This window comes from Macrobrachium rosenbergii, chromosome 26 (genome assembly GCF_040412425.1).
Source record: "Macrobrachium rosenbergii isolate ZJJX-2024 chromosome 26, ASM4041242v1, whole genome shotgun sequence".
NCBI classification, from domain to species: domain Eukaryota; kingdom Metazoa; phylum Arthropoda; class Malacostraca; order Decapoda; family Palaemonidae; genus Macrobrachium; species Macrobrachium rosenbergii.
In genome coordinates, this window is record NC_089766.1 from 47,792,625 (window position 1) to 47,804,796 (window position 12,172).

General features: G+C 38.8%; 1 protein-coding gene across 3 annotated transcripts in view; it reads right to left on the minus strand.

Moving 5' to 3' along the window:
• Positions 1-1,322: 1,322 nt before the first annotated feature.
• The window catches only part of LOC136853167 (zinc finger protein 493-like), a 40,654-nt gene continuing 29,804 nt past the window's right edge, over positions 1,323-12,172 (minus strand). For all 3 annotated transcript variants that reach the window (XM_067128501.1, XM_067128503.1, XM_067128502.1), the window contains exon 2: positions 1,323-9,033. In XM_067128501.1, the coding sequence (XP_066984602.1) occupies positions 6,248-8,896 (2,649 nt within the window). In that variant the 5' untranslated portion in view covers positions 8,897-9,033 and the 3' untranslated portion in view covers positions 1,323-6,247. The remainder of the gene's footprint in view (positions 9,034-12,172) is intronic.

The following is a 12,172-nucleotide window of genomic DNA, read 5'->3' on the forward strand; positions in this document are numbered from 1 at the left end:
ATGACTGTAAGTCCTTCAAAAGAAGTGAAATTAGGAGAGTATGAATACACTTCAGTTGCTTAATGAAAGGGGTTCATTTTTCCAGCGTAGTTCATTTTCACATGAAACATCGCTAGTTACTTACTGCCTAGCTTAGAATCTGAAGTTCTGAACGCTTTATATATAAAGATTTTGATGAAACCTTCATGTTTTGATGGACGGGAATCTGAATGCTTCCCTTAATAGCGGATCTCTCTTGTAAATGTCGTAATAATGTAAAAGTAATCCGCGTTCATCACAGAATTCAATTGCCCATTAACTTTCGACCAATGTACCGGCTCCTCAAATTGTCTGGTTACGCAGTTAAAGGCTTACTTTCCTTGCCTAATTACCCATTTTGAACAAGTCGTAAAGTTCCTACCATACAAAATTCCAAACCTTTTCACTTCTGTTCTCGATTTATAGCCGATGTAGTTTTCAAGTCCCTATAAATTGCTCACGTTGTAATGTATCATTTTTTTTTTACCTGTCTTGCGTTGTCATCTGTAAAAAAAAAGTCCCCTTGTGCATTGGTCGACAATTTTGCAACTAACAGTTCTGCGCCGTTACAGAATCGGCTTAGTTAACTTACGTATTATTAGTCTGTGCTCATTCTTCCTTATCTAATATATCTTCTTTAGGGGTGTAGTAAGTTGAGTATACCTTCGTTTTACCAGACCACTGAGCCGATTAACAGCTCTCCTAGGGCTGGCCCGAAGGATTAGACTTATTTTACGTTGCATCGCACACTTCTACTTAAGAATTGGATCTTTCCTAGACAGTGACCCCCCAAGGATTTTTCTTGGGTCGTTATGTATGACTAATATTTCTTAGGAGTCATTATCTGCATGATATTTAAAGTCTTTTGTTTGCTTTTAATGGTAATCCTCAAAGGGCTTGTACTAAACGCCACAAAGGTGGATACATAACGAGTTAAAACCTTGATTTCCAATTTCTGTGGGCTACTTATGTCTAGAGGTGTCTGCGTGTCGTGACAAAGCCATCTTAAATGCCTCGTGTGCCCTTCAGCAATGTTGTAAATGAAACTGATAATTTTATGAACAGATTATACAATTTAGGTCTAAGGCCAAACACTGGGATCTATGAGGCAATATTACGGAATGGAATATGAGATTTAGGCATAAAGCCAAGCACTGGGACCCACAGGGTCATTCAGCGCTGAGATGACAATGAATGGAAATGGAAATTTTATATAAATAATGAGTTTAATGGTAATGATAAAGAGCATTTCTGATAAATGTTTGAGACATTCGCAGTTAGGGGTAAATAACTGAAATTTTCCGTTGCAATATAAAAAAGTTTATTAAACACAAGATATACATAATTTAAGATCACATATAAATGACAACTTATAATACTGTAACCTTACACTGGGTCGATATTCAATGCCTTATAAACTGCGCCCCCCTTAAAACACCCTAGCTAGCTATTATACACGATACTAAAAATACCATGTTTTCATCAAAAACATTGGTTCTCTTCTGAAGCTATAATTCGTGTTTTCTCTTTTTTTTTATAATAATACTTGGTTAAGGCTTTTATTCTTTTTTTTTATTAGTTTTTAATAGCTACCAACTACTACTCTACTACAGTCTAAGATATACATTTAATGTACTAGGCAAGTGGTCATCGTGCCTGTCGGTTGCAGAAGCCCGCGCATGCGCGCCAGAATGCAAACAAAAGCTTACCCACGCAGACATTCGATTCATGTAGATAGCTGCCACTTGGTCGTCCGTCCGGCGCTCGTTTTATTTTTTAATTTTTTTATTTTTTCTTCCACCGAGACGGACGAAACGAATCCGGTACTTCATGTACCTCTCAAGGAAATAATAATGGATTCAAGCAGTCACTCAAATGTATAATAAAACTGGTGGGAGTAAAGGAAAAGCCATTTATGAATTTTTTTTTCTTTTCTGGAACCTGTCACGGCGATGTGGGGGCACGTGACTGCAACCGACAGCATCTTGTGTTTAGGTTGGCTGGTGACGACACTCAAAAAAGTGTGTGTGGATTTACTCGTTCGTCTGGGGTCTTGATAAGAAGAGTGACAGCTTCTATAAAATAATAGGACGCATTGATTTAATAAATTACGATGTACTTGGTATATATTTTTTTTTGGTCGCCTAGTCATTTGACAAGCATTTTCAGATTAATCAGAATTTCTTGATGGCGAGCCCTGAATACTCAACTGGCTGCCCAAAATCAACGATAATTATAACATCGGTAATATCCACGGGAAAAAAATAAATAGGAAATAACATCCCCCCGTCACGGGGTGCTAGATTAACACACCAATCAATCAGATCGCTCATAGTGGAGCGTCACTTCACCGTTGCAAGACCCCAGTCGAAATAGTGTAGCGAGATCTAGCCACCATGTCAGTGTAGGCCCTAATATCACAAGTTTCAAACCAACATTCGCTTCCAGTAACTAATATAAAATATCTAAAATTACTTTCTCTCGCCCATCTACTACTTTTAAAACCCCCAAAATATGCGTTTAGATATACACCGTCTAGCAGCCAATTTTTTTTTATTTTTTTTATATATTTTCAAAATATTTTGTTTTTATTTATCAAGAGGAAAAGGCATAAGTAAGTCACTAATATCTTTGTTGTATTCATAACTATTGGAGGTTTGTGGAAACAAGTCATTTCACTCCAAATGTGTTTGGAAATTTGCATACCAAGTCTGTTTCCCTGCTCCAGCCAGTGAACTGTGATGTTGCAGTTCAGCTGCAGTGGCTTTTCTTTATATATTTCTTTTTGTGTGTAACAGTACAAATATATTTTGGCATGTGCATTATTATGCAGTAATTTCTTGAAGTCAGCCAACTGTAGGCGAGGCGATGCATCAGTCATGGGTCCAGAGAATACCTTACTAGCCAGTCTTTATGAACACTGCTAGGTGGGTCACTGTCCACAGCAAACAGGATCAATTAATGATAAAAAAAAGGTCATATTAGTTGATCACCCCAATCTGTTCTCTTTCAAATCACTTTCAAGTGATCCTCATACTAATCTCTCTCCTCATGGAAAATTTTCAATGTCTTCAGAAAAAATAACTAAATATCTTCTGTAGAAGAACAAACCTCGAGAGATTATCATGGCTATGCGGTTTCCTTTGAAAATGCTATATATTTATCCTTCTCACTGCAACCACCAAAGCTGTGGATGATTAACTGCAACGGAATGAACAGTATCTTTTAAGCATCACTGACAAAGATCAAGATACTACTGCAGTAATTCATGTTCTTTGAAAAGTGACCAAAATACTCTCCAGTACAAATGACAAAGTTCTTGAGTGATTACCACATTTTTTCTTTAATAGATTAAAATCCTCTTCAACTGAATTAACTGCATTTTACTGATTACCACAACAGTGCAAGTTCTTGATTCTTTTTTTGGAAAATAATTAAAAATTTCCATAGATAGGCCTGCAAAGCTGTCATGTGATGCTTCAGAACCTGTTTTCTTTGAGAGAGCACAGAAAATCCTCTTCAGCAGAACCAGCCAACAAACTCTCGAGTCCGTTTCCAGAGACTGATCTCAATTTCCTTGACAGTTCAAACATCATGACTGTCTTCAACAGACCAAATAAGTGTTGACTGCAGTAATCCATACAGACTCTTAATAAAAAAAAAAGGTCAGCGGGTAAATGCTGAAACATATCCTATCCAGAGTGAACGTTTGTTTCCACAAAAGTCAATGAATCTTAAGAAAAAAAAAAAAACACATACAAGAGGCAAGTAAATACATTAAAACTGCACTTTCTGTAATGCAAAAGGATTGGACCCATCCATTTAAAACTTAAAGCAAAACGTACATAGGTAATTTTTCTAAGAAAGAGACAAAAAAAAAAAAATAGTTACAATGAGAACTTCAAACAAACCGAGGTGTCTGGGATCCACTGAAGCCTCTTCCTTACTCTGAGTTAGTTAGAATTTGCAGATGCTAACTGATCATCACTGGGTCAGTATGTCTGAAGCAACAATGAAAAAAACTCATTTTTACGAAAACTCTCATCATGATGTAAGTAGTAGTGATTAGACATACTGGAAAAACTTGACCAAGTTTTAGAAGTTGCATCGGTTTTGACAAAAACTTGGTTAACAGCTCACTGGGATACAGAAGTTACCCAGTAAAGTGTCAGTTGGTTCTTGATATCTTTCCAGCCTTGGGCAACGAAGCCGAGCTCCCAGTAGATGTCACTCTCAGTCAAGGGAACGTGACTGACTGCCTCACTCCGCAGTCCATGGATGGCGACACGTCGGAGCGAGGTAACAAACGCTACCGGGCATCAAAATGGAGACGCAGCATTATTTGTGGCGTGTACAAATTGGCTGCTAGACTTAACATCTGATACAGATGCTTGATAAATACTCTACATGTACGTTGACCTTATGGTCCATTAACTATGATATACAATATAATGTATGGATGCCAACATACTAATAACATGGCATTAACCCCATAAGTTATAATGTGAGATATATCGCAAATCTAATTGGTGTAGGTTTCTACTTTGTGCTTTTTTTTAAAAACAATTTCCTTCCTTTAATGCCAATTCGTCATTGTATTTTCCACGAGTCACCTAAACAGGAAGTTAAACTGTTTGCTGGAACATTCATTACTTTACTGTTAACTTTCACTGCCTGTGAAGAACATGGATATTGTATATACTGGAGTGCGTCAAGGCCCTCAGCTGAGACCTGCCTCCCAGTTCATCAGAACAGCCGCCCAACAGGCATTGCAGTGTAGACCACACTTTTCATTAAAACTTATGATTTCAATACTATGTTCACATTCAGGCATTACGAAGTATCTCATCACCCCTAAGGACTACCTTGCATACATATGCAGCATGAAAGTTCAACTGAACGATACAAATAAGGAAAAGTATCCTTACAGACATTGAAAGAATTCTTGTAAAGTATGGACAGTTATATCAGTTTACCTATACATTCAAAGCTTACGGTGGCTAACCCAAATTGGCAAAGTGTAACAACTGGCGTTTTCTTAAAGCAAGTTAATTCATTTAACAATATACAGATCATTACTAAGCTGAATTAAAAAAAAAAAAGCCAAATTTCTTTCTGCGGGCATTTTCTGAATGTTGCAAAAAAAGAGAAAAACCTAATGTTTAAAATCCTTCTGAGAATTTATCAGTCACGTTACTACCTGCATTTTCTCTCTGCTGCACGAAGAAATTCCAATGCAGTGTCTTGTTTTCAATCACACAGGGCACTTCCACTGTTCTGTCAATCATATCTCTTTAAAAAAACTCTGCTGCTCGTTTGCTGATTATCCTTGAGGCTCACGTCATCACTTTGAGACAGATTTCAAACACTGGTACTACAATGAACATCGTCATCTCATAACAGATCTTAAAAAGAAAATCAAAATTTTTCACAAACAACTCCAGGTTACAATTTCTCGCTTCATCACGTCGCTCTCTCCCAAAATTGTCGTCGTCCATGCTTTCCTATCTCACACACACTCCCCAAGAGGCAGGCAACCTTAGTATGAAGGAACAGTCGTCAGAACAGCCGTCAGAACAGTCCTCAACTCAAAGCCATCCATACACAACATCTGAGAAATAACCTCTATGGTATATTCACGAAGTTCCTGAGCATCATCAAACCTAACGTAGTAGCAACATGCATTTCTCCTTATCCTTTAAAAAATACTCAAGACAAGCATCTCACTTAGACAGACATCTCACTGGAAACAAACTTCTCCGTAAAAAAAGTATATATTAAACAATATAAACATTGTTTTCTGTATAGTACATTCCATAAACACCACCCATCTTGCACAAAGTATATGAAATGACACTAAAGCTCCAATACTCGGGCAAATGCGAACAACCGATGAGCGTCCCTTTCCACCACGCTGCATCCCGCGTCACACTCACGCACATTTACTGGTAATAAATGTCTTTGGTTCTCACAGGATAATCAAGCACCAACAGCCCTTGGTGTGTCTACTGTATATATACACTATAATGAATATCTGAATAAAGAAATCGTACACTTCCCGTGCATCCACTTTAAAATACAATATAATTTACGTCACAGGCTTACATCCTACACCATATTACTAATACCTTAGATATTGCAAAATATATTTCAGGCAATAGCTAACTGTAATCTATGTACAATAAGGAATTGGGATAAGTGAATACACCTAGGTTTTGGCCTATTTTGGCTACAACGACCAGAGTGTACGCACATGTTCCCATTGGGCATAGGCATAGGGTGACTGATTTGTCTGTTGGATCAGTAACTTGGCGTTCTGCTCATAATGGTACTGCTTCTTGTCATCTGTAACCAGCTGAGCATTGTGGTCTTCAAATGGCTTCTTCTCCATTTCCTGGACGATGATTTGACCATTCTGAAGGTTGGGCAAATCGCGAATAATCTCCTTGCCATACTCGACTTCAATCTTCTCACTGTGGACAAACCTGTGGCTATTCAGGTGGCTTTCTTGGACAAACTTCTTCCCACACTGGTTGCATTCATACTTCTTCTCGCTATGGACAATTTTGTGACTGCAGAGGTAACTTTCTTGAGAGAATCTTTTACCACACTGGTCACATTCGAAACGTTTCTCCTCCTTGTGTACGAACTTGTGACTGACCAGGTGACTCTCGTGGGCAAATTTCTTGCCACATTCTTCACACTCTAAGACTTTGTCATCTTGATGCAAGAAATTCAGCATGTTCGCGTGATTCTTTGCAGCAATGCGGTTCCCCCACTGCTGGTACTCAATTTTGCCCTCTGTGTTGTGGGTGAACCTGTGATTGTTGAGGTGCATTTCCTGGATGAAACGCTTTCCGCAGGTTTCACACTCGTACTTTTTCTCATCGCTGTGTACGAACATGTGGGCACCCAGGTGACTCTCCTGGGCGAACTTTTTCCGACATACCTGACATTCAAATTTCTTCTGTTCCGTGTGGACAAATCTATGGGCATTCAGATGGCTACTCTGGCCAAACCTCTTTCCACATATGTCACACTCAAAGTTTTTATCTCCATGGACTTGCATGTGGCTGTTAAGGTGACTCTCCATATTGAAGCGTTTCCCACACAGTCCACAGACGAACTTCTTTTCATTGTGAACAAGCATGTGGCTGTTAAGATGACACTCCATATTAAACCTTTTGCCACAAACATTGCACTCGAACTTCTTTTCTGTGCTGTGCATAAGCATGTGGCTATTGAGATGGCTCTCCATATTAAACCTCTTGCCACACATTGGGCAGCCAAAGTTCTTTTCTTCACTGTGCATAAGCATGTGACTGTTAAGATGACTCTCCATATGAAACCTCTTAGAACAAAGCCCACACTGAAACTTTTTCTCTCCATGAACCAGCATGTGGCTTTTGAGGTGACTTTCCATGAGGAATCTCTTCCCACACAGCATGCATTCAAAGGTCTTTTCATTGTGCACCAACATGTGACTGTTTAGATGGCTCTCCATGTTGAACCTTTTGTTACATATTTCACATTCAAAATTTTTCTCTTCACTGTGGACAAGCATGTGACTTGTCAAGTGGATTTCCAGAATGAAGCGCTTTTCACAAATCTGACAGGCAAACTTTTTGTCTTCACTGTGCACGAGCATGTGGCTGTTAAGGTGATTTTCCATAGCGAAACGCTTTTCACAAACGGTGCACTCGAAATTCTTCTCCATACTGTGTACCATAACGTGACTGTTCAGATGGCTCAACATATTGAACTTCTTCCCACATATCTCACAGGCGAATGTTTTCTCATTGTGGACGAGCATATGGCTCACGAGGTGACTCTCCATATTAAATCTTTTATGGCAGAGCTCACATTCAAAGGTCTTCTCATTGTGAATGAGCATGTGGCTATTGAGATGACTTTCCATGATGAACTTCTTATCGCATATGCTGCATTCGAACTTCTTCTCGCTCATGTGAACGACCATGTGGCTGTTTAGCTGGACCTCCATGTGGAAGCGCTTGCCACAAAGCACGCACTCAAATTTCTTCTCGTCGCTGTGGACCAGCATGTGGCTCTTCAGGTGGCATTCCATCTGGAACCTCTTGCCACAGAGCATACACTCAAAGTTCCTTTCTTTGCTGTGTTTCAGCATGTGGCTGTTGAGGTGACTCCGCTGAGTATATCTTTTACGGCATATCCCGCACTCGAACTTCTTCTCCGTGCAGTGCACCAGCATGTGGCTGTCGAGGTGGTTCTGCATGGCAAAACGCTTGTCGCACACTTCGCACTGAAACTTTTTCTCGGAAATGTGCACGTGCATATGGCTATTAAGGTAGTTTTCCATCGAAAATCTCTTTCCGCACACTTCGCACTCAAACTTTTTCTCTCGGCTGTGTTCCAGCATGTGGCCGTTGAGGTGACTCTCCATGGAGAACCTCTTGTTGCATATTTTACACACAAAGTTCTTCTCTCTGTCGTGCCAAATCATGTGGCTGGTCAAGTGGCTCTTCTGGGCGTAGCGCTTGCTGCACCGGTTGCACTCGTAAGGCTTGTCTGGGACCACCGGAGATGTTTGTACTTGCTGGTTCTGCTGCTGAGTCTGCACGGCAGCCTGTACCGTGTTCGTAGCAGTGTTAGCGGTGTGCATGGTCTGCACTGGGGCTTGAATGGCGTTCTGAATTGTCGTCTGAATGGCATTCTGCACGGCGTTAGGAGTTGGAATCTGCAAGGGTATCTGCTCTTTCGGCCCGGGGTTTGGATGTTCCTGAATCTGGAAGCTTATGAACGAGCCTGGGTGGGCCTGAGCTACCTGCTGGTGGTCGACCAATCCCATCTGATTGATCCGATGGAATTTTCCAGGGTAGGGAATGTGTAGACGCTCCATGGTGAGCAATGTAAGGCTAGATCACAAATATTTGCATCAAAGAGTGCCGCCGACTTGTACCCTCCAAAACTTAGCAAACTGACGTTCGACGTCCAAGAGAGGGGTCGTCTCTCTTACACCGTCTGCGTTCCTCGTATCTGCAGAAGAAAGAAAAAGAGTAGGTTAGAATAAGTAAACTAAATTAAATGAAAATTCTTAAAAGATAATGTACAGTATATGCTGCAGTTTATCTATAGGACACTTCCTAGTTATTGAAGCGTCAGTACGTATACACATTTTATCACAATATTTAATGAGAATGACCAAGAGATTATATTAAATTTTTTTCAGTGAGTATAAGAAAGGAAGTTAATTATTGGTTCTATCGAACTCTCAGGAAACAGTTACCTGTACATATTCTCAAACACGTCATAGTTATTGAAGCATCAGTACGTACATTTTGTCACAATATTTAAGAGAGAACAAACAAGAGATTATATTAACTTTTTTTTTTCAGTGAGTATAAAAAAGGAAGTTAATTATTGGTTCTATCGAAATCTCAGAAAGCAGTTACATATTCTCAAAGTCCCACAAAATTAACATTTGTCGAGCACAGTACTTAACTAACAAGAATTTGTAATTCCCCAAGTTAAAGCAGTATCGCAGCAAATCATAACATCAAAAGTGTATTCTTAGGGTGCATCCACACTACAGTGAAACAAGTCATAAACACATGAGCAGCTTATCACATACATATCACAAACAGGTTAAATACAAGTCAGTGACTCACTGACTTGTTCTCAACTTGTTTGTGATACGTATTTGAGAAGGTTCTGATACTTTAGGTGAATGCACCCTTAAGATTATCGGTCTAGTTAACTTGAAACTTTTTCAACTGAGTAAATAAACTTACCAGGAATATAAGGAGGATAATATTAGTGGTTTTTGTTCTTTAGGTTTCTGCTTTACATATAACAAGTTTTATAATGAAAGCAGGTTTTAATAATTAGAGCCTTGGATAATTCTCAAGTGATTTCGATAATACCCAAAAGAATGTTTGTGTCAGAGTGTAATACATGAATTAAAAACATCTTGCACTTCATTCTTTAATAAAACTTTAACCTTAAAGAATTCAGTTTTTTAAAGGTTACAGAATTGAGTGCAATTTACATAATATTTTCATCATGTGGGCCTTGCTTACAGTGCTGCTGACATCTTTAATTTGTCTGAGTGCATTCATGGGGCCTTAACTTCTTACTAATTAATTAATTTATTTTTCTTTTTTAATAAGTAAGATATCTTCTTTCTGTATTTCTCTTTTTGCTTCCTCTTAATTCTTCCTAATGAACACCTTAATATTCTTTGGAAGCTTGAATTTCAAGTCAGTGGCCCCTTATAATAATAATAATAATAATAGTTCCTAGTGTGTCCATAAGAAGACTGCCTGAGAAGCATCATATTGACGGTCTCGGAGACTTGCATTCTAGGGTAGACTGACTGCTCTGGAATCTTAGTCTACTTTTACAAGAGGACTGGATTGAGAGCCCTAGAGACTACATTCTGTTGTCGCCACGCGACTGGTCTGATAGCTTTAGAGACTTACAGTGTATTTTATAGTGTATTTTCACCAGAGGGTGGTATTAAAAGCTCTAGAGGCTTACTTTTTATTCTTACCAGAAGGCTGGACTGGACTGACAGCCCTGGGGACTATATTTTCACCACAAGGACTAGTCTGACAACTTTGGAGACTTAGCCTTTTTTCACAAGAGGGCTGGATTGACAGCCCTGGGGACTACATTTCACCACAAGGACTAGTCTGACAACTTTGGAGACTTAGCCTTTTTTCACAAGAGGGTTGGATTGACAGCTCTGGAGACTTGCATTCTGTTCTCAGCAGAGGGCTGGTTTGACAGCCTGGAGGGCTAATATTCACCAGAAAATGTTGTCTGAAAGCATGGAAGGGGCTACAAGTAATCAGTATATCTTAAGAATGTCTTTGTGTATTGCTGAATTCACAGTAAGACTGATCTTGAACCACTGAAAAGTATTTGGGCATTGCCTAGCATTTTTGTTGCATATTAACTAGAGGATTGGGACACGGCATCGAGTATTTGCATAGCAGTGAAAGTAAGGATTGTATTTTCAAGAAGACTCTTCTGCTAGAACATACAAGATTTGAAAGAACTCAATTATTGTTGTACCTTGTGTTGACGATTACTACTAATGAATTGTGTGTATATATATTATATATATATCTCCATGTGCATATGTGAAAAAATTGCAGTCCCTTATAACATACACAACTGAATTTCCAAGGCTTCTGTCCCTAGTCGTAGAAAATATGATAAAAAAAAATGCACAAGAAATCACACTCGGAAATACTTGCTCCACCGTATCAAGCAATTCCATCATTCAGAAATGATAAGGTGTCACTGTGGGAACTCCGTGGGAATTGGGGTAGGGTTGGGGTTTGGGGTCGTGGAAGTGGGGGGGGGAGGTATGGCTGTTAAAGACGAACTTTAAACTGGTGTATCGTATGAGAAGTGCGAACCAAAATTACTAGTAATAGTACGACTAGTAATAGTACTACTACTACTGATCTGATTTCATTAAAATTTCACGTAGTATTAAATAGTCATTGACTTTATACAACTGAAACTTGGTTTGAGGACTGACACTTGTATCGATTCGTCATTATACTTTCAATAAAAAGTGTCGTTTTAACGTGAACTTATGAAATGTCATGAATTTTTATCGTCATTTATCCTTAGTTATGGGTCTCATTATTTCTTGTTCTTGCCCAGTCTTTTAACTGCTTGTTTCTCGTTAATAAATCTATCTATCCATCTATCTACCTACCTATGTATATATGTATGTATGTATAATGTGTATGGCAATGCGGTATATGTTTTCATTTAACGGACGATCACAAAATAATTACATTAAAAATAAATTCCCCCCTTTGCACTTTTTCCACTTTCGAGTTTTTCCTTAAGTCGGGCGAAAATATTGCTCCTGCTGTTTCAAGTTCACTTAAAGTTATTCCATTACACGTCATGTACGCGTCTGCTTGAAAGCAAACAGTCTCTGCTTTTTATTACGTAAATAACTTCACATTCTTACTGCCCGTTCGACCGCCAAATGTGCTTTGATGAGAACGTGGGCCTAATATTAGTATAAAAAAATGCAACAGAACTGAGCTGCTGAAATAATAATAATAATAATAATAATAATAATAATAATAATAATAATAATAATATATTCGAAAATGGTTACATTAGGCTTCCGTTAGCCTAC